This window comes from Thunnus maccoyii, chromosome 7, assembly GCF_910596095.1.
Source record: "Thunnus maccoyii chromosome 7, fThuMac1.1, whole genome shotgun sequence".
In the NCBI taxonomy this organism is placed as follows: Eukaryota; Metazoa; Chordata; class Actinopteri; order Scombriformes; family Scombridae; genus Thunnus; species Thunnus maccoyii.
The window spans coordinates 6,528,327-6,553,988 of NC_056539.1; the positions used below are offsets into that span (position 1 = coordinate 6,528,327).

The 25,662-nt window shown below is 42.1% G+C and overlaps 2 protein-coding genes across 7 annotated transcripts in view; both read left to right on the forward strand.

The window, feature by feature from the left end:
- The first annotated feature begins 93 nt into the window (after positions 1-93).
- klhl30 (kelch-like family member 30) lies at positions 94-6,046 on the forward strand. The gene is made up of 8 exons (XM_042416342.1): positions 94-455; positions 1,100-1,938; positions 2,034-2,229; positions 2,778-2,864; positions 3,593-3,748; positions 4,036-4,224; positions 5,141-5,286; positions 5,415-6,046. The coding sequence occupies exons 2-8, from the start codon at positions 1,165-1,167 to the stop codon at positions 5,661-5,663; spliced, it is 1,797 nt and encodes a 598-aa protein (XP_042272276.1). The 5' UTR covers positions 94-455; positions 1,100-1,164; the 3' UTR covers positions 5,664-6,046.
- A 310-nt stretch (positions 6,047-6,356) lies between these two features.
- Positions 6,357-25,662, forward strand: part of crocc2 (ciliary rootlet coiled-coil, rootletin family member 2) — a 34,543-nt gene continuing 15,237 nt past the window's right edge. For 2 of the 6 annotated variants that reach the window (XM_042416327.1, XM_042416326.1), the window contains exons 1-17: positions 6,358-6,744; positions 7,979-8,132; positions 8,263-8,378; positions 16,862-17,020; positions 17,105-17,188; positions 18,039-18,142; positions 19,269-19,413; positions 19,869-19,975; positions 20,554-20,760; positions 21,569-21,665; positions 21,855-21,944; positions 22,046-22,180; positions 22,888-23,087; positions 23,506-23,688; positions 24,102-24,246; positions 24,349-24,495; positions 24,582-24,812. In XM_042416327.1, coding sequence (XP_042272261.1) covers positions 6,688-6,744; positions 7,979-8,132; positions 8,263-8,378; positions 16,862-17,020; positions 17,105-17,188; positions 18,039-18,142; positions 19,269-19,413; positions 19,869-19,975; positions 20,554-20,760; positions 21,569-21,665; positions 21,855-21,944; positions 22,046-22,180; positions 22,888-23,087; positions 23,506-23,688; positions 24,102-24,246; positions 24,349-24,495; positions 24,582-24,812 — 2,361 coding nt within the window. In that variant the 5' untranslated portion in view covers positions 6,358-6,687. The other 4 variants (XM_042416324.1, XM_042416323.1, XM_042416325.1 and 1 more) reach the window with 4 other exon arrangements.

The following is a 25,662-nucleotide window of genomic DNA, read 5'->3' on the forward strand; positions in this document are numbered from 1 at the left end:
GTAAATCTTTTCAACACAGCCTAAGATCTACAGTATGATCTGACAGAAAGGGAACCAGTTTTAACAATATTACAAAATAAACCATTACACGGTGAATGTGTAATGTAATTTCTTGTAGGGCTGTCATTGATTATTTTTTATTACTTCTCCTTTGATTTCTTAGCTTTTCTACGTCATTTATCTCCTTAGCTGGCTTCCAGGCCTGTTGAGAAAACATAAAGTATGTGCCTGAAACAGCAGCTGCAGGTCCCATGCTTGTTGTTTGGAATCTGACTTGAGCACGGCTTCACTGTCAGTCCTAAAAATAACTGAGTGAACGACAGGCAGCCCGTCCCAGTGACTTGGCAAAAGCTTTTCGCCATGCTACCCGCTCCATGTTGATCTAACCAGCTGCTCAGCTACAAACAGCTTTTTACTGGAAGGATGAGCCATTATTTCCTTCCTCTGCTTCTGTGGTGAGTTTGTTGTTGATTCTTTATTTAATTTCACAGTATTCGATGACAGGAAATGTAATTTATTGTTGGCTTTTGGAAGAGATGAGAGTCATACTGTTGTGTCATACTAACCATGCGCCAAAGCTACTTTGTTGTCCTTGTAACAACACAGTGATGCAACACTTAAGAAGACAGGGGACTTATTGTTCAAGATACACTGTATGATTTTACTGTTCAATGAGAGACACTAAATCATAGAAGTTGATGAGGAGAAACTGATTTCTAACTAAGTTCTAAACTTGAGGGACTCAAAATTTCTCTTCAGCTCCTTTAGGAGGCTTTTTGCACCATAGTACCAAAACACATTCTATTTTACTGTTTGTAAGTGGGAAAATCAAATAAAAGTATTTCACTATAAATCACCTTTTTGTAAACAACAAATTACACTTCTCCTGCAAACCTAGATTTGTCCCAAGTTGCAGTTGATGCAGTTGCATCAGAATGTCTTCCAAATAAAATATCTTGTTATTTGGGCTGGAAATTTTAAATCATTTTGTATCACATGTAGAAGTTATTGCTGATCTTCTGTGGTAAATAAACATGGTTTTTACAGGTTTTTAGAATTATTTATTATGTACGTTTATGTATTTTTTCTACACTTGCAGGTAATTCCTGTTGTTGTCCGTCCTTGCTCAAAAGAAGATTTCTCATTTTATAACTAAAGTTGACAATGGTGCGTAATGTGGATGACCTGGACTTCTGCCTGTCCTCCCATCCTCAGAGCATCCTGGAGGGCTTGCGCTCCCTCTGCTCTCACCCCAAACTAGTCGATGTAACTTTGTGTGCGGGCGGCCGGGACTTCCCCTGTCACCGCGGGGTGCTGGCCCTCTGCAGTACGTACTTCCGCTGCATGTTCTCAGGGGACTTTATGGAGAGCATAGCAGCGCGTGTGGAGCTTCATGATATCGATCCGGATATCCTCAGCTGCTTGCTGGACTTTGCATACACAGGCAAACTGACCATCAACCAGAGTAATGTGGAAGGGTTGATCTGTACCTCCAGCCAGCTGCAGTTCCAGACAGTGAGAACTGTGTGCAGCAGGTACCTCCAGCACCAGATTGATGCAACCAACTGCCTGGGAATCCTGGAGTTTGGGGAGATCCACGGCTGCCCAGAGGTGGTGGCTAAAGCATGGGCCTTCCTCCTGGAGAACTTTGAGGCTGTACAACAAGGGGAGGAGTTTCTGCTATTAGAAAAAGACAGGCTGATTACCTGCCTGTGTGACGAAAGACTACAAATCCGGTCAGAGTGCACCCGTGTGGAGGCCATCCTGAAGTGGGTTGGGCACTACAAGGAGTCTCGGCTCTGTCACCTCCCTGAACTCCTGACCCTGTCCCGTCTCCCTCTACTCAGCCTGGACTACCTGGCTGACAACCTGCTGAAGGACAGCCTGGTTCAGGCCTCTCCCAGCTGCAGGGAGGTTGTGGAAAAAATTCACAAAGAGGTTAGTGAGTTCACACTTTCTCCTGGCCACACGTCTTCTTTCTATTATTTGAGTAGACTTCCAAAAACCCATCACATGACTTTTACTATTTTTAGAAAATGGATTTGGCACCAGAATACATGGACCGAGTCAACTCTCAGAGTCCACAACCAAACCTGCAAGAGGTGCTGTTCGTAATGGGAGGCCGTTCATTGGATGACTCAGACGACGACTCCGATGAGGATGAGGACAGAGATCCCAGACTGCAAAGATTGCTGCCCAGGAATTGTGCCTTCTATAATACAAAGACAAGTACAAACACTCTATATCCTTATTTAAAAAGTTCAAGTTTGTTTAAGTTCAAAATCCATTTCACAACAGAAATTTGTTGGGAAATGTCTGTCTGATTCCTCGAAACAGTTTGGCAGATGTCTCACAGGTCATTAAATGTAGTGCTGACAGAAAAACTGCTCTGCAGGAATGTGGTCTGGATGTGACAAAATTGGATCATCATCTCAGTTCCTCAAATGAGCGTTTTATTGTGCAGAGTTGGAAGAAGGCACCCGTGTCCATGTTTTTAATATGGCATGTTAAGGAAGAATTCTAAGATTTCTGGTTTCATGTTGAGGCATGACAACTCTGACCACAATATTGGAGGATGTGCCAGAAAAGTTACATTTCGTGACTGTTTCAGGCCAGTGAGCAATAACCTAACTTTGTCTTGCTTTCACTTAAATGGTCCTGATTTCACTGGTGTAGATCTGTCATCTGCACACTGTATTTGTGAAAACTTTTACCATGTTTCCCTCTCTTTCTGAATGATGGTCAAACATAATCTCCCTTTTCTTTTTTCTCTGCAGAACAGTGGCATGAGCTCCCTAATTTCCCCAACCCTAACAAGTGGGGTTACTCCATGGTCTCTTTGAACAACGATGTGTATGTCACAGGTGGGTCGAGCATGTATAACCCTTTAAAGGAAGGGTTCACAGTTTTTCAAGTCTCTTAGAACAACACTCAGGTGCCCAAATCAACATTGAAACAGGTTTCTCTTGACATAATCACTCCTCCTGTTCATACTGGCCATTAGATCCCTTCATAATGCACTTTCAATGTAAGTGATGGAGGCCAAAATCCACAGTCCTCCTCCTGATTTCTTTCGATGTTACAGTCTTTTTAGTGCCTCTTTTTGTTACTATCCTTTCACTGCAGCTCAACAAGGAAACACGAGGAATAGAGGGAATTTGATGCTAAAAAGACTGTAAATGGAGCAGATATCTACTTGATATGACTAACTCAGACTGCTGAAGCCTCATATAAGCTTCAGGTAAACTTTTAATTACATCTTGGCATAAAATGACTGTGTGGACGCACTGTGGATTTTGCCCCCATCACTTATATTGAAAGTGTGTTTGAAGGGGATCTTTTAATAGCCAGTATGAACAGGAGGAATGATTACAGTGAGGAAAACCTCTTTCAGTGCTGTTAAGGGCACCTGACTGTTGTTTAAAGACAGTCTTGAAAAATTGTGAACCTATGCTTTAAAACACAGAAACTTTTTGGGGCAAAAGGCAAAGAAGTAATGATAAACAGTTCTGAGCAGAACTCATCAGTTTTTATTGCGAGGAATGCAAAACATTGTCAGACTTTTGACAAAGTGCTTCTGTCTGTCTGACAGGAGGCTCGCGGGGTTCGAATACCAACACCTGGTCGACCACAGAGACCTGGAAGTACATCACAAGAGAGGGGAGGTGGGTTACTGTGGCACCCATGCTCCGGCCTCGGACTAACCACACGTCGGCAACGCTCAACGGGGAGATTTACGTCATCGGAGGTAAGAAAATAAATACAGTCCTGCCTGTGGTGCCTTAAACCTGCAGTGCAATGGAAAACTGATAAATTTCTGCAGCTTATCTGCCCTTACCTCTGCTCCTCTGAGGTGATCTTTTTAAAAGAATTTGCTTGTATTTCTCCTTTGTGGGTGAATAGCTTCAAATATGGCCATTTTCTAAGAACAGAGCAGCATTCTATGTGTGTTTGTGCTGCCACTTCTTTTCTTTGTTTACATTTTTGAGAGCGTGATCCAACCTCGTCATTCATTTTTACTTTTTCTTCCTTTAGGCACAACATCAGACCGTGTTGAGGTCGAGCATTATGACCCTTATAATGACACCTGGTCCTTGACATGCCCTGCATTAAAATATGTGACTAACTTCACCGCCACAGCGTGTCAGGGGAAGCTGTATGTGATTGGCTCATGTGCAGTAAAGTACAATGCTTTGACCATGCAGTGCTACAACCCTGTCATAGGTAAGGATGCTGGAGACACCATGTCGCTGCTGTCAGATAAAAACTTCATGTCTCTGAGGTATCAGCTTTTGTTCCACTCAAATCTTTATTGGCAAGAGATTTGCAACATTGGAGTACATTCACGGTATTTTCATCATTCATGCAGTCCTGTTAGTCGACTCATTCATAGCTCCGTTTCCAATTTTGAGTCTTAAATAATGTCCATTTCGCCCATTCTTCTTCTAGTTATGCTTCTTTCAGTCTCAAGATAAGTGTCAGTTTTTCATTTAAGAGGATTTCTTCAACAGTTACTAGCTATTCGTCCTGTGTCGGAGGAGCTATTTTTCTCCAATTCTTTGTACTTAATAGTATTTTAACCAAATCTTTTGCTTCCTAGTACAATTTTCTAAGATAAATAACACAATATTGAGCACAACACAATTTATAGGGACTCATTTGTTATAACACTTTACATACTAGTTACAAAAATAGTTATTTTCTGATATTTCCCCCCCAAAAATATGTGGTGTTCTACATCAAATGATCCACACTCTGGCATCTATGTAACTGCTTGCTTTCAACCTTGGGTGTAAATAAAGAAATTAGATTTTTCCAGGAAAATTCCCTCCATTTCTTTCATATACTGTATAGTATGTGAATTGGTGGATGTGTGATTAATCTTCTACATGTTTAGCTGATGGCTATCTGAAATCTCAGTATCAAGCTGTCTTTCCCATTTTTTCTTTAAATATTTAGTTTAGTTTTCATCCTTAGGGATAAATACTTGATGAAGCAGCTTTGTTTTTTCCAAATTGTCACCTAATATATTGTGTTGGATCATTGTAAAGTTGCTGATTAAGGGACTATTTGTTTTTCTTTTCTCTTTTCTTTTTTTGATCCTGCTATTTCACAAGTGTTTTAACTTTTGTTTTTACAGATAGCTGGATCAGCATATGTTCCCCCTTCATCCCTAAGTACCTGTCCTCCCCTCGTTCAGTCTGTGTGGGCGGAATTATATATCTGCTTGCTGATAACACTAAAAAAGTCTACGCGTATGATCCAGAGGTGAACATGTGGCAGAAGGTGGGTCTAGGGAGGACTGCTGACTAAAATCAAAATAATACATTCAGCTGTATGACCCTAACTTAACAAAAGGACAGCAAAAAGAAAACAGCAAAAAAGTAATTCATGTTGATTTTCCCTCTCTTCAGGTCCAACTCCTGCACATGCTCCATGAGAATGGTGGCCTGGTAACGCTGGATGGGATGCTGTTTGTCACAGGAGGCCATTGGAAAGGCATGGAGGGAGACTATGGGGTGGAGGTGGAGGTTTACAACCGAGCGTCTGACACTTGGGAGGTGGAGTGCTTCCTGCCAAGACTTTGGTTCTACAGCGGGGTGTGCACCATCTTCCTAGACCCATCCCAGTGGCCTGAGGTTTTCCCTATAGATTCAACATAATGACTCACAGAGACGTGTTGCTATCATATCTATGTTACCATGCAAATAGTATGTTTATCCAGGGATGTCATCATGCCCTAGAATAGTGTGTTACATGATCCTCAGGTATTCTTGGTTGTTTTTAGTGCCTTGCTCTGCTGCCCAGCAGGTGTTTATTTATACTTTGTATCATGTGTTTGACATCTAAATTACTTCTTGTGTTATTTAATGTACTTGTGAATAATCAAATCTTTGTAGAAATGGTGTGTGGGCTACTGCTTGAGTATTATTATTTTTGTTGTATATCTTTGATTTTCAATGCTGGAATTATGAATAAAAAGTGCTGAAATATGGTCAGCTCTATTGGAAAACATAGTTCACTTTGCCACAATGCTTATTGATTATTAACCCATAGGAATCCAGTATCCTAGCTCGTGGCGTCTGCCCTGCCATGGTAACACTCAACCCAGCATTCTATCTCTACGGCAACGGATAGAAGATTTGAATAATCAAATCTTTGTAGAAATGGTGTGTGGGCTACTGCTTGAGTATTATTATTTTTGTTGTATATCTTTGATTTTCAATGCTGGAATTATGAATAAAAAGTGCTGAAATATGGTCAGCTCTATTGGAAAACATAGTTCACTTTGCCACAATGCTTATTGATTATTAACCCATAGGAATCCAGTATCCTAGCTCGTGGCGTCTGCCCTGCCATGGTAACACTCAAGCCAGCATTCTATCTCTACGGCAACGGCCCGGAAGCGCGTGGTCACCTTGGCAACGTCAACTGGGATTAGCTACATGTCTGCAGTCGCTCCCAAAGTTTCTTGGAAAAAAGTTTTGTCAGTGATTTTGCTTTACTTTTCTAATTGTTTTAATGACTTGCCTGGTTTGGTCTTTGTTTGACTCAACATTTGACTGCTTTCAATCTGAAAGTTTTATTAGCTCATAGCTAGCTAACGTTAGAGCAACATTTTTGTCTCGTCAGACGAAGCCGGGTATGATTTAACATTTTATTGTTAAAGCTGGGCCTATTTCTGCAATGAGTTCTCAACGGGAGCTAGGTGCGCACTCACCTGGACTGGAGGCTGTGATTCAGGTTGGTAACACAACAGCTGTTGTCCCCTAGTGATGGTTTTCAGCGTCTGACCGGAGAAATGACGACCTGAGATTGGATACACCACCTCTGCTGGGGCACTAACTTCATTGACTTCAGAGCAAACGCTGTATTGTAGCAATTAAACAATGATAGATGAATAAATTATTCTGATTTAACTAAATGCATTTATTCAAGTAGAGTACTTATACAACTTTGAGGTACTGTACTTGTTTACTTTCATTTCATTAGACTTTATACTTCTACTCCACTAGAATTCAGAGGGACATATTGTACTTTTTACTCCACTTGACAGCTTCAGCTGCTAGTTACTTTACAGATTAAGATTTTACGTACACAACATATGATGAGTTTATAAAATATGATGCAGTTATACTTTAAACTATCCAACACTATATAAAATTGTTAGAATTAGCTCTACTTCGACCAACTACAACAGTAAAATGCCACTTACACATTAATGCATCAGTAATGGTAACAGTCACAGGGCCATTTTCTGCATAATAGGTACTTTTCTTTTAATACTAAGTGGATTCTGCTAATAATACTTACATACATTTACTTAAGTGTCATTTTCAATGCAGGACTTAGAAATTACATGTAATGGAGAATTTTTATGTATTGCAGAATTGCTACTTTATTTAGGTAAAGTATCTGAATACTTCCTCCACCACTGATTGCTGTAGATGAAAATGCCCAACACTAAAGTAGTGTAGAATATCTTCAGCTAATAATAACAATGCAATAATATAAAATATATAATAATATAAACCTCTGAAAGGGTCAATGCTGCATAATGGCTACTATTACTTTTTATTCTTTCAGTACAGTTTGTTACCAATACTTATATACTAACAACTGATGATTTTTTTTTTCAGAATTGATTAATCAGACAATTACTTCTTTTTTTTTTTTTTTTTGATTAATTGATTAATTGTTTGGTTTATAAAATGTAACATTTATAAATAGCTTATTTGTACAATCAACTGGAACAGATTAATTTTTGGTCACTAAAAACAACTTTTAATATAATTATTTAATTATCAAAATTGTTGCAGATTCATTTCCTGTCAATTGACTGACCAGCTGTTTCAGTTGTTTAAGCAAAAGATCTAAGTCCTCCTTCCTCCACTGTTGTCCTCATAGCCTAACTTTGAGTAGTTGGGCCTTTACTGCTCAGCCAAGTGAAGGGTCGATGTGATTTTTGTGATTGTAGAAACTGGAGGAGTCCTTGCTTCACTCTGAGGGCAGCTCAGGAGAGAGGACTTTGACACTCCGACGTGATGGGCAGGAGTCCAGTGTCACGCCTGCGCCTGTCTTCACCCGCATCCGCCAGATCATCACCCGCAACCTGGTCGAGCAGGACGCCGGTAAGGAGGAGAGCTGTAATCCAAACACACAGACAATAGCGTTGAGTTGCCTTGCTAGATATCAGTTATCAATACATCCCATGCGGTGAGACTGACACTTCTGTATGCATGACCTGTTTCCTAATCCCAGGTGAGAGCTCTGAGGTCAGTGAGCCAGAGGAGAGCAGGGCCCTGAGGGAGCAGCTGTCTCCGAGCCAGACGGACCGTGACGAGCTGCAAGTCAAACAGGCCGGTCTCACAGACAGGGTAGGAGTGACACGTTCTTGGGTCAAGGTCAAGCTGTGGAACATTATTTAGATATTTAGCATTTGTTGTACCCATGCCATTAAAGTATTATGTTTGCTCTGCAACAGAAATGGAAAAAACAAAGAACTATGCATAACAAAAGGGATGCACAGGTGATATCCTCTAGGGAAGTCCATCTGATACATATCAGCATCTACTTATCCTTAATTTGAACAACTGTACAGAGGAAATGTAGTCTGCTCATGAACATAATTATGCTACTGTCAACATGTGTAACCACTACGATGACTCGCACTTCATCAGATAGTCTCTCTGAGTAGCCTACTTATTTTGTTCAGGAATTACTAGCTGAGAATGCATTGGCAAACATTGTTTATAATATGTCAGATGTTTGTGCAGTTCTTACAGGAGTTGGAGTATGTACCGTAACACTGTAGATGGGAAATTTGTGCAGTTTTGTTTGGAGATGAGATCAAGAAGGTCAACCACACTAGAGCATTGACTGCAAAAAGCTACATGCGTTTGAAATGGAATATGGTTACAGTAAACATCAGTGTAGCAACGCTCTTTCCAGCAGGGAAAGCCTTTGGGTTCTGAGCAAACAAACAGTGTGGGAAGGTTGAATCAGCTTTGCATGTACTGTAGTGAAAACTGAGTACATACTGCACAGACTAACGATTGAATCGACGTAACTTGGCACAAGCGCGTTTTATGTCATACATTTTTTCTTTTATTAGCAGCTGAGGAACTACAGTTTATAAATTACAGTAAGAACTTTTATAAGCATCCATTGTGTGTGTGTGGGTGAGTCTGGATGCATGTGCGTGTGTGCATGTGTTTATAAGTGTAAATAAGAGAGGGAGGGAGCGGGGTTCATGAAGGGTTTCCTTGTGGTCTGTTCAGGTAGACTCAGACCCCCTATGCTCACGAGGACCGGCGTCTCCCTTCATAGCCCCCCATGGTTGCCCCTCCGTGTAGTGGCTGCTGTTTTGGGGGAAAATTGTGAAGGTCACCGGCCTCCTCCCTCGAGACTGTCGAAGAAAAAGCTCATTTTTCACGGTGCACAAAGCAGCCATTTGTGATAACACTGCCCTCATTTTGCTGCTTAAATCTAATGAACTCCCACTGCTTGCTTTACTCTTCGAACTTATTTTAAAACCAAGGCTATAAATATAACCTAATTAGCTTGGCAGATATATATAGCGTATTTATTTTGTTGGTATTTTTAGATGTGTGAAAAGGCGCTAAACAGAAAAAAACATAAGCAAGTGTTACTGATATTTGATGCTTGCACCACTGAGTAGCAGTTTGAGGAGTGAAGGTGCAGGGTTAGCACGAGACCTACCTTTTTGTTATTTTACAAAGATCAGAGAAATTATAAAGCGGCTGAATGTTTTATCTTGTAATGGCTCACAAGTCAGGAGGTTCATTACAAGACTCCTGTTGTGACTCGTCTGTTCCAGTGAAAGCTCCTGTCTTCTCCCTACTATTTTTCTGTGCAGAACAGCATGATTGTTTGGCAGCTTTGCTGTTATGTGATGTTAATGCAGTGTGCTAATCAGTGTCCCAGAGCCAAATATACTCCCTTGGCTGTGGCACCCATGTGGAGCTAATGTTCACTCTCACCTACAAATAATCTACTTCCTCGCTTAATATTTAGTGCAGTTGAAGTCATCATACAGTATATCCCTGCACATATCACATGCAGTATGATCAATTCAATTTGTATCCTCACCTGCTCTTGAGGGAGCAGCTAGACAGTTCAACACCAAATCTTAGGAATTACTGGGCTGTAATTCAATAGTCAAACTGTGTATTAACATAATTGGTTGAAGATGTATTCAGGTCTTTTACTTTTACCAATACAATCATGTAAAAGTCTTGCATTCAAAATCTTACTGAAGTAAAAGTACAGAAGTATTAATAGCAAAAGTATCAAAAGTAAAAGTACTGTTCCTGCAGAAACATTGCTCCTGTGAATGATATTAGATTGACTAGACTGCTACATAAATTTGTATTAATATTTTGGATTTTTTTTTTGTGAAATATTGGATAATTTTTGCCTCTTCAGGACTCAAACTGTTTAAATTAAACCATACGGGAGGTTTAGAGGGAAAATCTTACTGGAACTGCTAACAACTCATAGACATCTGAAATGTGACAAGGGGCCCCTATACTAGACACTGTTTTTTGTCTTTTGTAAAAGATGACCAGGTACCACCTTACCCATACAGTGACAACCATCCCACAGTCACACGGTCACAGCTGGAGTATGCCCTTGTGTCAGCTCCAATGGTCAAACTACCAGCTCTCATAACTACTTTCAGGCCAACATGCTCCATACCTTTTTGTGACCAGGTTGATGCAATGTGACCAGGTATTTTTCATTCCAATATGTACCGAGCCAAAGACAAAGAAACTTTGAAACCGGCAGCTTTAAGTCGTTAATCGCTTAGTATTTGTTGCTTAGTAACTCCCCAGCAGATGCAAGATGACAACAGACACCATTTCTGCCATTTGTGCCATAGCAGAGTGCTTTCTGAAATTGTATTGAATCGCTCCACAGTATATAGATGTCACATGGAATAGATAGCTGTGTCTCATGTCAGCTGCAGCAGATCCACCACAGAACGTGTGACAGTTGAGAAGCAAACATAGTTATCCTAAATCCCTATATTTCCCCAGCTATCCTTGAGTCTTTTTGACCTGACAGAAGACCGTTAACACAATACTGGTGAAGTCACACCTGGACTCTGAAAGCCTTCCTCTGTGTCTCTGTTAAGTCACTCAGTGTGATCTCTGGTGACCCCAGCAAATTGCACCTGAACCAGGATAAACCTTGACCCAGTTTGTGAGTTGGACGGCCTCAGGAGGTTGGAGAGCATGTTGGGGTGAATTCTGAACCCTCTGTGTTGCTTTTGGAGCCCTGCCAGTGCGCATTTTCTCAGACGCCGACATCCATACCCCACTGCCTCAACACTTAGCGAGTGGCTGCACAATACTGCAGTGTGGCAGTCAGTTGGATAAAGATAAACTCTTGCTGAATGATTTCTGACACCAACTGCCATTTGCCAGTGCCCTCTGATATCTTGAATCCCCTGGGTTCCCGCATAAGAACCCTGTCAAACATAGTTGAAGCAGATAAAGTCTGTTTTTAGGGATTGTGTTACTGTCCCCTTTTACCCTGCTACCCCCTCTGTTTCCAGTTTGTTTTTCCTCCTGGCAAAAACCCATTCATTTAGGCTGCAGTTTGCATGGAGCGCTGCCAAAAAGTCGGACTCTCTCAACTATCATGAAATTGTAAAAATTAATTGCCTTCCCCAGAGAAAATATGCCTAAAAGCCCATCCCTGCACAGAATTTCTGATGAAAGTATTCCATTAAACCTTTTCAACATTTGACATTAGGCTGCTCATGTTACCTGACTTTAAAGTCAAACATTAAGCACACTTTTCAGTTCTTTTTCACATGTCAAGACTGTCTAATCAGATGTGATGTCTTGAACTGACTGAGTGGGTGTATGTGTGCACAGGTTTTGCATGGCATTGTCCTTGCCGGGGGCATTGTGTTAAGTATTACAAGGCCAGCCACATACTTGTGAGTACACTGTATGTATTCTTAGTTTGGCTGTATTTACACAGATCACTTGTATCCCTGTATGCCATCACAGCAGCTGTCCCCATAACCAAAAAGTTCACTCCACTCACTTACAGCAGCTCCCCCTCCTCACTTCCATTCTCCCTGTTTGTTATCCCACATTGTGTAATTACTGTCAGTGATGATACATAAACAGCTTTCACAATCAGCTGGGGCTCTTTCACAGAGTCAGCACTCAGGGGGTAATGCGAGGGGAAGGGGGGAACGGGTATGTTGTTGAAGTAGGATAGTAAGTTTTGGGCAGCTTGGGGGCGATGGACATCCGCTCCAGCTGTGTTTAGGAATTTGACAGATAGTGCACTCCATTAATTCCCTTTATTAAGCCTCTGGGCCCAGGCCAAGCCAGGGAAAACGATTGCAGCTGTAACCCTTCACATGCTGGCTGGACTGTGCACTCATGGCCAGATGTCGCCCCGAGTGAATCAGAGACACAAAGAGAGACTGAGAATGTGGACTAGTTGCTGGATATGTCTGGAAATGTATCTCTGTATAGATAAACAGGTATGGATCCACAATGCCAGTGCTGTATCTTAAGAGAGGAGAGGAATAACCTCAAGGCATTTCATAAAAACTCAGCTGAAATATTAGATAAACTGGTGAGTTATCAGATCTCCAAATGTTGTGACATTAGGTCAGCAAGAGAATATTGCAATCATAACATGGTAACTGAAATGGATTGGATTTTGATCTACCACATGAGCAAGGCAGCAAGCTTTGGCCCAAACACCAAAGCCTTCACAAGGGCCTTGAAAATGATTCTCTTGTTGCTTGTTGGCAGATGAATCAAAGCAAGATTATCCCTTGATGTTGTTTGAAATATTCATCAAAAGAGACAATACAAGGAGTGGCACAAATCATAAATATCAAGAAATATAAAAAGCTAATTCAAAGCACATTTTAAGAGGCGGAAAAGTCTTTTACTTTGGAAACATAAGCAGGGCTCAAGAAACAGATACTTGGGAATGAAAAAAAAGAAAAGGAACCATAGCAACCATATGGAGGCATAAAACATACCATGACAAAAAGGCTGTTTTCGTATAAATTGCATCTTGAACATTACTGCTGAATGGCAGTAGATGACCTCAAAGAGTTAGGCTATGTTAGGATTGGGCTCAGCCCACTTTAGGGGGCCGCGGAGGCTGCTCGAGAGTGATTGTACTCTGAGGCAGATCGTAAATAGAAAGGGTGTTCAGTGAGCGCACTTCTGGGCCCCCAGTAAGCCCTATAAGCCCCCGAGTTAGGGCAGATGGAGTTCTGGGATTACTCGCCTCTCTCTTTTGCCTTTTTACAGTCACCAATGGAGGGGTGTGTTGTGAAGAACAATGAGTTCAAGCTCACTTGGAGATGAGGGTGATGAGATGTAATGATGCAAGCAGAGCAATGGAGTAGATGGTGTTGTAGGGGAGTTTAACAAAGGTGGGGGTCTCAGCCCCACCTTCAGCAGACTGTTATGGCGCCCTCTTGGGAGCTTCCTGCATGGAGCATGGTTAATCCAGAGCAGCCCGCGGCCTCCTGCTTTACAGCTGACTGGGGAGAAACCATAAAAAAAGAGTCCTCTCTGTAGTGTGTGGAGCAGGGGCGAGGCACTGGCAAGAAGCCCACACACTGCAGCTATGTATGAAAAAGCGCAAACAACCCTCCTCATCAGGGCAGGGCGGGGACCTGTAGGAGTTGCCAGAGACACCTGGTCACTGAGTGCATAGGAAGGTAGGGAGGGTGGAGTCGGCAGGAGCAGCAGTTGTTGATGGATACCAAACAACACAGGATGCACATAATATGCAAAAAACTCAATTTAACAATTAAACACTTTGTTCATATAAGAACAAATCAAAAATGTGTGTAATTGGCTTGACAATCCAGCGTGTATATCTCTGCATTTTAGGTAGACCACATAGAGTTCAGGAAATACAACTTCAGGTCAAAATGAGAAAAGTTATTTCCGTGTTTCTGACTAGAGGTTGTGATACAACATTGGACGCAATGAAGGCTTGCAGTTGTGAGTCCCCACTAATGCTGAACAATGGAGGCAGTGGTCCTGTGGCCACAGACCCTTAAAAGCCTCAAAAGCCCAACTTTCATTATGTGTATCATATAAGGTTATTGGGATATAGAGAGCTCCCTGGTAGCCAAATGATTACAGCACATACCACATAACTTCAACATCCCTGGTTTGACTCCGGCTGGAGACCCTTGTTGCATGTCATGCCCCTCTCTCTCCCCCTGTTTCCTATCTAAATGCCCCAAAAAGAAACATTTGTTGGGTTGTTATTACTGTAAAAGGGAACCATGGCACAAACTATTTTAGCAGTTTCATTATTAATGCAGCTATAATCAGTGTTTCTATATTAGCAATGAATAGCTTGATTACTCGTACTGTATGTGACAGGGTCTTGTATGTGAAGCTATGGAGAATTGTCATCTCACTCTGCAGTTCCTCTCAGCTCTATGGAGCTTCATAGCATCTTTCAGCTCATTGTTTTCAACTTTACTGTTTTGGTTCCCTCTAACTGCTCTCATAATGTAATTTTCTGCTACAAAAGGCAGCTGTGTTTAGCTAAAAAGCTCTAAATCCCACTGTACACTACCTCCCAGCACCAAATGGCTCACAGACAAAGTTAGCTTCTAGCTGGTGGACATGGTGGAGATCCACATTTCCCTTTTGTTTGGTACACTCGATACAACACATCAGAATGGGGATTGCATCCTTGCAAGACCAACCTGGACATAATCCCCATACTGACATGTTGTATCTCATTTTCCAAAAAAACAAAATTGGATTCACATTCACCAGGTGCATGGCCAAACAAGTAACTGTTTGCTAACAAGCTAGCCATATCAACTTAAATGGTGATAATATGTCAGTGTTGTGTTCACAGATTGTTTCTGCTGCTGCTAAGTGGCCAAAAAATCTGTTATTGTAGGCTGCATTGTGTTCACTTTGTGCATATTTCTAAATAAATGTTTTAAGATGTGTTTACTTGCAGGTCACAAGACACATACAGTACACAACACAGAGAAAGGTGGTGATGATGCACAAAGGCCATTTTTACATCAGGGCCCCCAGATAGGCTAATCTGGCCATGGTTGCTCCCTCTTGGGCAGAATCTTATTGGTGGCAAATATGTGAGAACAATTTAGCCTTTTGCATTTATGAGTGTAAAATTACAAGGGTGACTTTAATTTATTTGTGAATGTTAATCATAATATATCTATATTATATACAACATTGTTGTAGTATGGTCTCAGTTGGAGTGTTATCCCACCCCTCCAAATTGTAACAGCATTAGACCCCTTTATAAGACTCTATAGGTACATAGATTGTGCTCACGTGCTGGAATACAGTAAAACTTCTGTGCTATGGCCATGTATTGAAGGTGTGTTCATAAAGTACATGCTTGTTAGTAAGTCAGTGTTATTGCTACAGTTGTGCCAAATACTTGAAAAGATGCATAATCACTAATGCTCCACACACAGCTGTTTCCAGGAGTCCCTTTAAACACAGCTGCTGCAGTTCTGTGTGTTTCAAACACTCCGCCCATGTTGTTCCTCCCTTCTCAGTCCCTAAAGCTGTCACCTCAACAACGGGCAGTAAAAGAAGCTTTTGTGCTCTCCAGGTCCTCAGAGAAAAACACTGAAAGCACAGAGCCAAATGCATGATGGCCGTTAGTGTAGTTTGTAGTATAAAATGCTGAAAAGGGCATTTGAAAATGTGTTAATAATGGTGGCAAAGTGGCTGGGTCCAGTGTTGAACAGTGAGACTATTGTCTTGGCTCTCTTGGAGACTGCTGGAGAGATTAAGCACCCAGAGAAGAGATGAGGTACAGAAGAGAGGAGGGAGGGAATGGGTCGCAGGGTTGATTTGAAGGGCTTGGATGTTGGTTTGGAGTGTGTTGCAGGGGAGGGGGCTCTCTCGCTCTCGCTCCTTTCCTCTCTTTTTAAATGAGAAGTCGGCAAGGGCAGCTGGAGGCACGCAGTGTGTTGTAGTGCTCTAGGGCCATGTGGTTTGTATTAGTGAGGACAGGGTGTCTGGCACCAGGATAGAGAGTGGGTGGTTCAGAGGGAGTTTAGGTTGTGTGAGGTTGAGAGGTTACAGGACATTTGGATTTCAGATATGGGAGAGGATATGAGATTCCACCATGAGAAATGTTTTAGATGCATTTGACAGATGCACAGTCACATACACATAAACATCAACATACAAACAAACTGTACTTGGACACTCTGTAGACTACTGTACCACATCTTTAAATCTAGCCACTGTTTGTCCAACCATCACGCTAAATTAATACTGTGAGTCTCTAGATGTGTCTAGTCAGTCAAATATGGGTCATTATTGGGTTTCTGTTCTCATGGGAAACATACTATGCAGATTTTTAACCTCATTAGTATTGATGTCATTGAATCATGTCATATAAACTACCCATCATGGGTTCTGTAAAGTAAGATGTTACTTTTGGCATGAACACACATTTGCAGAATTCCTCAAAAATGCATTGCACAAACTTCCCATGCATTAACTTCATTTTTTTTCTCAAACACAACCCACAGTGGACTATGAAAACTGCTAAGTGACCATTAATCATTGGTATATCAGATTGATAACCATAATAGAATGCAATCCAACATATTTGGTGTGCAGTAAATCCTTGTGACTGGCGGGATGGACATACAGTTCATCCCACAGCCCAGTACAACAACACCACAACAGCCACAAAAATGACCATAGAGTTCAATCAACACCACCGTGACGCACTGTCAAAAAAACAAAATGTAATAAGCCAAAGTCTATAAACTAATTTGTTACCTCTGTCCATCCATCTCGATCAGATGCTGATGCTGCAGTCAGCAGTGGACTCAGACCAGGACAGTGTATCACAAGGACCCCTGCAATTGCATAACAAGGAGAGAGCTTACAGACAAAGACTGCAAGTCTACCAGGAGGCCCAGCAGAAACAGGCCCAACTTGTTCAGAAGCTGCAGACCAAGGTGACTAGAAATGGAGCTCACAATTCACAACTCTTTAATGGCTCTTTTGGCTCAACTGTGCACCTTATGCTTGTTTTATAACAGGTTCTTCAGTACAAGAAGAGGTGTGGGGAACTAGAAGAGCAGGTGCTGGAGAAGACCTCAGAGTCTGAGAAGATGAGATTGTTGGTATGTCAAAATTGTTGCATCACGTTGATATGGATTTTCCACAAAAAAAAAGTACCTCTACTCCTTCTCTCTGATAAAAAAAAGTCCAGAACCTTTAACTGCTGGATGCAAGATGTCTCCTTCTTCACTGTAAAGTCCAGTCTCAGTGTTTGTGCACTGGAGGCTTCAAGTTTCACATCACACTTGTGTAAGTTACATACTGGACCATGACCAGCTCCAAACTAGTTGAAATGTTACAAATCCTGCTACTCCTAAAACTCAGATTTTAAGGTGAGCAGAGAAACTTTCCACTTTCAGCAGCTGAATGTGAAAACAGCCTTTGAGTGGTGTCAAACTCTGCACAAACATCATTCTGCACAGTGAAGCATTGAAGCATAAACATCCAAGTGAAGAAACAATAAGTTTAGTAAGGGGGGACTTTAAACTCTTGTTTGTCCCATGGAAGCAAAATGTTTTTTGTTTAACTTGTTATAATTCATTTAGACATGAGAACTTTGAACCAGAAGAATTTTGTTGCAATATAATCCCTTTCTTTATGCTGATTTGTTTGAATCTAGTTGTTTATGCAAGCAATGAAGATCATTTAACAAGTAAAGAAATCGTGCATATCTGAAAAGTAAAACATGGACTTTTAATGTTGTGAATAAGATTTTGGCTTGTATTTAAATGTATTTTATTCATCCAAATATTATTCTTGGCTGAGTGGCGCCTACAGAGAATTTGTATTAGCAGATTTCCACCGTAATTATGTTTCTTTATAAATATTAGGTAACTGCAAACTTACTACTGCTACCATACACTGAAGTGTTATCAGGATGCCAGTAATGGTGATGTGTGTGTGTGTGTTCAGCTGCAGGCCCACCTGGAGTCAGCCCAGCGTCAGCAGCGGGCAGAGCAAGATCTCAACATGGCTGTCCAGAACAAGTCTACTCAGCTGGAGGAGGAGCAGAGGCGGTGAGTGAAGGGCACCTTGAGGTGCAGGTAGCCAGGTTACCCAACCAAAGAAACTTGCTCATATTCTGTATTCCTAAACTATACATATTGGGAGAGTTTTAGAAAGAGCTCACAAAATTTGGAATCAAGAAATCAGAAAACCTACAACAGCAGGGAGTCTCTATTTGGATGCAGCAGTAAATTTATGGGTAAACCTATTAGAAATTTGCTCCCGTTTTTCTTTCTGTTTCTTGTGGAGAAGCAGAAATCAAGCTGAGATATTTCTGAGAAATGTGTGGACCAGAGATATCCCCAGCAGTTTCTTGAGCCTTCCTGCTGTTTCCCTGCTCCCTGCCCCTGCTGCAGGGAGAAGGCAGAACCTGCCTTTGGCAGATAATCTCAGCATCCAATTTGTCAGAGAAAATTAGTGGGACTATGTTGGCTCACTTCTCTAAAGCATTTTAATGATGCTTCACATTAAGTGTGGGCCAAGCTCTGCAGCTGAGGCCAGATTTTAATACCCTATGATTTATACAGTCATGGAACTTTATTTGAAATGCCCATGGCAGAAACTTTGCCAGAACCTGATAATTTTTACTGCCTAAAATGTCATTTACTGCAGAGTTACCAAGCTTTATCCATCTTAAGCACTTTGCAAAGTAAAGATTAAGCCTACAACCATTACTTATATGTTTTTGCTTGTTATCAGGATTACTGAATCCTTCTTTCCCTGCGTCTCAGTTCCCTTTAAACTAGATATCATCCCATACATGCAAACATGGATGTGGCCCCCTCTCAGACAGATAAGCATACATAGCAATGTGGCATGCTTTACTGTAACAGGGTGTGTGTTGAGTGTGAGAATGATGTAAAAATTTTTGTAAATGACTCTACAAGTAGATCTGGTTGAAATTAAATCTACTTTGACACAGACGTTATAAAACTGTCACACATGTTCACCCTGTAAGTGCGGTAGGCAAGGGTGGATCTAAAAGCTACAAATCCAAGACTGATATACTGGCTGTATGAATGATGGAGTTTGAGAGCTGTTGGGGGGTCATTGGAAGTTGTAATGACGCTTGTTTGTCAGAGAAGTATAAAAGTTCTTTCAAAGTACTCTCAGTGTCGTAAGGCTTGTTATTTCCAGGTGTGTCAGCCTCAGCCAAGTCAATTCTATGCTACGGGAACAACTGGAGCAGGCAGGCACGGTCAACCAGGGGCTAACGGAGAGCTTGTGGAAGGCCCGCGAAGACATTGAGTTGTGTGATACCCGTCTGCGAAGAGAGCAAGAGGTGAGCAAAACCACAAAAATGAAGTGCTTGAGTCAGAAAAGCAACAGGGAAAGCTCAAGTTTATCCCTCTCTGCACAGAGATTGTGCAATTAAACTCCTGTTGAGTTCACATGGGGTAGGAATTCCATTCATAGCCAGTTTCGTCTATTCACTCTCATTCCCTGTTCATTTCATTGCTATGATTTTTGAGTTGTTGTTTCCTGTGAAAACATTCCAACTGCTGAGGGGGAGGAAAATTTTGTGCAAACAATCTGGCGTTCGTGCTGTAAATGGGCTACATCTGTTGATTCAGGGAAATCCAATTACTTGTATGTGTGCCAGTGTGTGTCCAGGAGTTCCAGTGTTGCATCTGTTTGGGATCACAATAAAATGAGAGGTGCCATCACTTGCTGTAAGCAACCCTTACCACCCACCCTCCAGTTTCTAGTCCCCTTATTGTGTGCTTCTCTCTGCAGACGTGCTCCTCCCGGTTGAGTCGTGAACAGGCTCGTGTCAGAGCCCTGTGGCGCCAGGCCGCCTCCCTGCGGAGCACTTTCAGCCAGCTAAGGACTTTCACTGACAGGTGAGCGTGGCGCACTGCCAGAATCCCTCCGGTGACTGAGGATTCCACAAGAACCCCCACCTCTCTTGTGTCTCACACTCACGGCTGCAACCACAATCCATCTCTCTCAGCCAAGGATCAAAGTGGAGTAGGTCAACAGGGTCGCCAGTCTCACTACTCATTGTTTCCTCACTGGGGGGACAGATAGCTTAAGGTGTCTGTGCTCACTGTTGAAATCATCCATCAGCACATAGCTTGAGCCCTGTAAGACTTGGCTTCTATCATGTTCAACCACTGTGAGCAGTACTGAAGAGTAATTTGCTTTAATAGTGATTGCTCAGCTCATAGACGGCTGTGATCATGTCAGAGGCTGTACTGTAACTTAAACTGAAGACACTTCAAAGTGAGCCCTGATCCCAGAGCTTAATCACTACAGACATCTATCCTTTTCAAATACAAAAACAGACTGTTGTTTAATTACACTAATGGCTCACAACTATATGAGTGAAAACAGTATGTCATCTTTTCTTATCCTTTCAGGTCTCTCACATGTTACGACACACTCTCTAAACCTCGATGCACATGATTCTTTTCAACAGGACTCTGTCTGATATGCGTGGGGAGTGTGTCGCTGCCAGCCAGCAGCTGCATGTTGCTTGTATGAACATGGAGGCCAGACTAACACAGGAGAGCACCTCTAGTGGTGTGGAGATGTCAGCACTGGAGAGGCAGCTGAGGGAGAAGCTCAAAGAGGCCATGCAGCTTCAGGGTCGCTGGGATGCAGAGAAAGTCGAACTTAACTCGAGGTAAAGTCATGTCCAAACGTATCTATTGATCGGGGTCTATTTATCATAAGGATCATGGCAGCCAAAGGAACATGACAAGATATTGCCATACACTGCATTTTTGTATCACAATATCAATACATATTATGACATGCATTTTTCTGGAAAACCAATCTAGAAGCTTTTTGCCTGTTTTTGTCAAATATTACCATAAAGCTGTTCTTAGATTAACACCATTGTCCACAATTACCTATTACAATCAGATGCACAAGGGGATAGATACCATTATATATAACAGTACGGCAAAATCTCTGACATTTCACAATATGTTATACTTTTATGTTACATCCGTGTTTTTCAGCAGTTTTGGTTTGGTCCAGCTGACCAGGGCTGTAGGAAAGAAAAAAGCATCATAAAACAAAGTAGGAATTCTGGGCTCGAGGTCATGTTACGTGCAATCGTTTGTTCAATTGCAAAATGCACATTCTCCCTATCATTGAAAGGAAAGCCAAATACAATCCCCTTGATGGAACCCCAGAACTGTAAATAGGCTTTGATCAGAAAAATCTTGCACGAGGATATTTTTAGTGAACTGCTGCTCTTGTACTGAATGTCAGTGCCTTTTGTATTCAGGATCTTAGCTGGCTTTTGATCTTATCAAAAGTCAATGCTAATCTCAAGTATTGTTTGCAGAGAATATGATAGCGTTGATGGTGGAGTAGAGGAGGAGTACATGCCAGTCTTGTATCTTCAGTGTCTCACGGAACTTTGTGTGTCTGTGTCTGTGATTTCATTCTCTTTCCATTTACACGCATGTTTGTATATCTAGAATCCTGGAGCTGACTGACACAGTGAAGCACCTCCGGAGCCAGAACAGTGAGAAGGACGCCAGCCTTAACACCATGCAGATCAGTCTGGACAGGATGGTGAGACCCAGGGAATCAGGAGTGGGATTTGGCAGATAGACGGGTGGTTAAGGGGGCTAAATTGGCTGTAGTCTGGACCTTGAGCTTGATAAACTCCACAACTTCCTTGTCTAGAGGGGCGAGAGTCTGGGGAATGTCAAACGTGCTCTATGTGTGCTGCTTATCTGACCATAATGGTTTCCTGCTCAGGAGACAAGGAGAACAGAGGATAAAGCAGAGATGGAGGTCCTCCATGCAGAGATCCAAGCCCTCCAAAAAATGTTGAGCCATGTTCACCAGGTCAGAACAAAACCAAACATTTACTGTAACTACAAAGTACAGTTTGTTAGCAGATATTAAACTTTTTAAATCTTTTTCCACTTTCCACTATTAATGTCCAGCTGGTTGGCGTGGAGGGTGATAGCAGTGGCTCTGAAAGTGTGTTCTCATCACCTCTCCATGGCCGGTCTCCTCTGAGGAACACTGTGCTGATGGCCGTGCAGGATGTTCTCTCCAAGCACCAGAAACAAACACAGGTCCAACTAAAGTGTCTTTGCTGCTCTTTTCTCTTTGTACATGTTTTAGAGCAGTGGTTCCCCACCTAAACCCCTCAAATGGGACCCACGAGAAATCTGAGCCATCACAAAATTTTGCACATTTCTAGGTTATCTTAATTTTTTTCAGACTTTTTCTCTCATTTTTGCTTTTTCTCTTGCAAAATGTTGTATTTTTACACCTCAGTGGGCTTCTAAAAGTCCTACAAATGAGACTACATGAGAAAGAAAAAATTTTTGTTTGAACTGGGCAGCTGTGGCTCAGGAGGTAGAGCGGGTCGTCCACTAACTGCAGGGTTGGAGGTTTGATCCCCGCCTCTTCCTGTCCATGTGTCCTTGAGCAAGACACTGAACCCAGATGGTCAGGCCAGTGCCTTGCATGGCAATTCCACCGCTGTCGGTGTGTGAATAGATGAATGACAGGTAAAAATTGTAAAGCACTTTGTCCATTAAGGTAGAAAGGCGCTATTTAAGTGCAGTCCATTTACCATTTGAACTGCTCATGTCCAAACTAAGGTCATAACCTATAATGAGGGGTCGAGTATAGCTTCTTTTTTTAAAGAGATCACAAATAAAAAAGGTTGGGAACCGTTTTAGAGAGATAATATGTTTAAAAATTTGTCATCATATTTTACACAAGTAGCTTAACCTACAAATGCACCGCAAATGCTTCCACGTACAACCTGCAGGACTTGCGTGGGTGTCTGGATGCTGCCCTGGAGCAAGTGGACACGCTACGTAATCACCTGCAAGGGGGAGAAACTGAGAGGAGAGAGCTGGAGCAGAAGATCCAGGAATTAAGGAAGGAAAATCAGGAGGCTAAAAAAGCTCTGGAGGAAAGCCTCCGAGACAGCAACAGATATCGCTGCTCACAGGAGCTCATCTCCAGGTACACCCCGATTTACACAGTTACTATCCTTTTCCGAAATTGTGTCAGGGCTTCAAGACTGCAGATAAAATAGTACTGGTAGTTGTTTTAATGCTTTTTTTTGCTTCTTTCATGCTGTATTTATGATCTTATTTGTGTGCTCTGTTTCATATTTTCTAGACAAAGGTTTTATTTGGGAGATGGATTTATGTTTAATTAAGTGGATAATCTTCACTATCATCATGTATTGAAACTTTTTGGAAAACGATCTTAATGCAGCAAGTGTTTGTCATGTTAAGTGTCTTGTTTATATTATTTTTGGAAAAATCAAGTTCTAAAACAATGATGATGGTGAAGATCATTGTGCAACATTCGACCTTAACATACTCTCTCTCTCTTTCTCTCTCTCTCTGCCTCTCTCCACTTCCACGTCTCACAGTGAGAAGGGCAGCCTGGAGAAGCTGCTGTCAGGGCTGCAGCGGGAGGTGGACTCCCAGCGTGCCGAGCTGGAGGTTCTGCGGGGCTCGTCACTGGAGCTCCAGAGACAGCGGGACCTCCTGAGGCAGCAGAGGGAGGATCTGGAGACGCAGCTGGCACGCCAGCGCACGGAGGCCCAAAGAGGGTACAGCATTAGCACGCAGAATGACCGTTACACAACGCACATCCCGTCACCCATGATTGTTTTCAAGCTCCTTTTGTTTAGAGTTCAGATCAGTAACACATGTCATTCTCCAGCCGGCAACACACCCAGATGACATTTGGATGAAAATGTAAATGATTTACATTGCATTACTGCACTCATGCAAGAGGGATACTTTTTTTGAAGATTTCTTTTGCAAAAAAAAATTCGATTAGCTTAGAATTGGAGCAGGACATGCGATCCAGTGAAAAAGTAACTCCCTCAGCGTTCTGGCCTTTAACACCAGCATTTCTCCATCTTTCAAAGGGGAGATGGATTACTGTTAAGGGGTTTTGTTTTTATAAATAATGAAACAGTGTGAGAGAGTCATGTATGTGATATATTTTGTGTTTCAGTGAGAGGAGTCTGGAGGAGCTTGAAGGGAAGCACTCCGACTTGCGCAGGGAGCTTGTGACAGTGAAGGAGGCTCTGAGTCACACCACCCTTCAAAAAGAGCTGTTAGAGGATGATAAGGCCAGCCTCGCTCTAGCTCTCAGCAAGGTAGACTGCTGTGTTGTGTGCCAGGTTGTGCTCCTGATACTGTATTCTCTTTGAGGGTCCTACTGGTTTAAATCCTCCTGATATTTATGATGCACTCCACAGATGGAGTCCAACAGTGCTGCACAGGAGTTAGTCCTCACCAAACTGCAGAATCAGGAAGCTGCCCTAAAAGATTCTCTGGCCAAAATGGCTGCCCTGAGCGAAGGCTTAGCCAAAGACAAGGTGGAGCTCAATCGTATTCTGCTGCAGGTTAGTAGCCATGCAGTTGCCCTTTAACGCTGATGAAAGTCAGAGTTGAAAAGAACAGAAGTGAAATATGTTTGTTTCCGTTCCAGACAGAAGGTGAGAAGGCAGAGCTTGGTGAACGCAGACGGGAAGCCGAAGCGGAGCGGGCGGCAGCCAGGGAGGAGACAACCCGGGTGCAACAGGAAAAGATGAATCTGCTCGCTGAGAAACAAGCCCTGGAGAGCTACCACAGCCACTTGCAGGATCTGTGCCAGAAGCTAGAAGCAGAGCTGAGCTTGCTGCAGAGGGAGAACGCTCAAGCCCTGGAGCAGCACTCTCAGGTCAGGAACCCCCAGCCATTCACACATTTCAGCCTCCATCATCCCAGCTCCCACCACCTGGGAGCATGACGTTGATGTTAACAATAGCTTTCAGCGGGTTCATGGAGCTTGTTGTCACGTTAAAATGTATTGGAAATACTGGACACATCTGCCATGCTTTTTTCTTTCAAATAGGATATGGGGAGCAGTTTGAGCCCCACGCGGTGTTTTATGAGTAACTTGGGACATAACAAGCAGGGGATCTTCATGAACAAATGTGAACTAGGAAAGATAAATAGATAGACATGTGATATCCAGAGGGGGTTTAGTGAAAGACCCAATAAATTAACACCTAAAGTATTCCCATTTTCCCCTCAGCAAATCCAGATCTCCCTGTTTTGTCTCATAAAGAATGAAAAGAATCCTCTTCTGTTTTATTATCTGTTCTGAATGTGAAACTGGGATATCCATGTTGATCTCAGCTAGAATTTTACAAAACTAAACAAATTGACAAATTCCATCCAAACATTTTTAGATAACTTATCTGTAAAAATAAATCAGCCGTGTATAAAACAAGCCCTGAAGTGGCCTCCATTGCACTAAGCTCACGTTTCATCCCCTTATTGGGCGCTACTCACATCCATAACATTGGTGTAATTCATCCACTTTAATATTTATCTAAGGAGAGGCTGAAAGACATCATGTGCTAATATTTAGTTAGTGTGAGTTCATTTTTGTTTAGTTGAAAATTAAATTACAGTGATTGTTGCTTTTCAAACAATTTGTTTCAGTGAAATATTAGAGGTTGTAGGGGCCCATTATAAACTCAACCATTGTGTGACAGTGTGTAAGTAACTGACCTTAAAGGCAC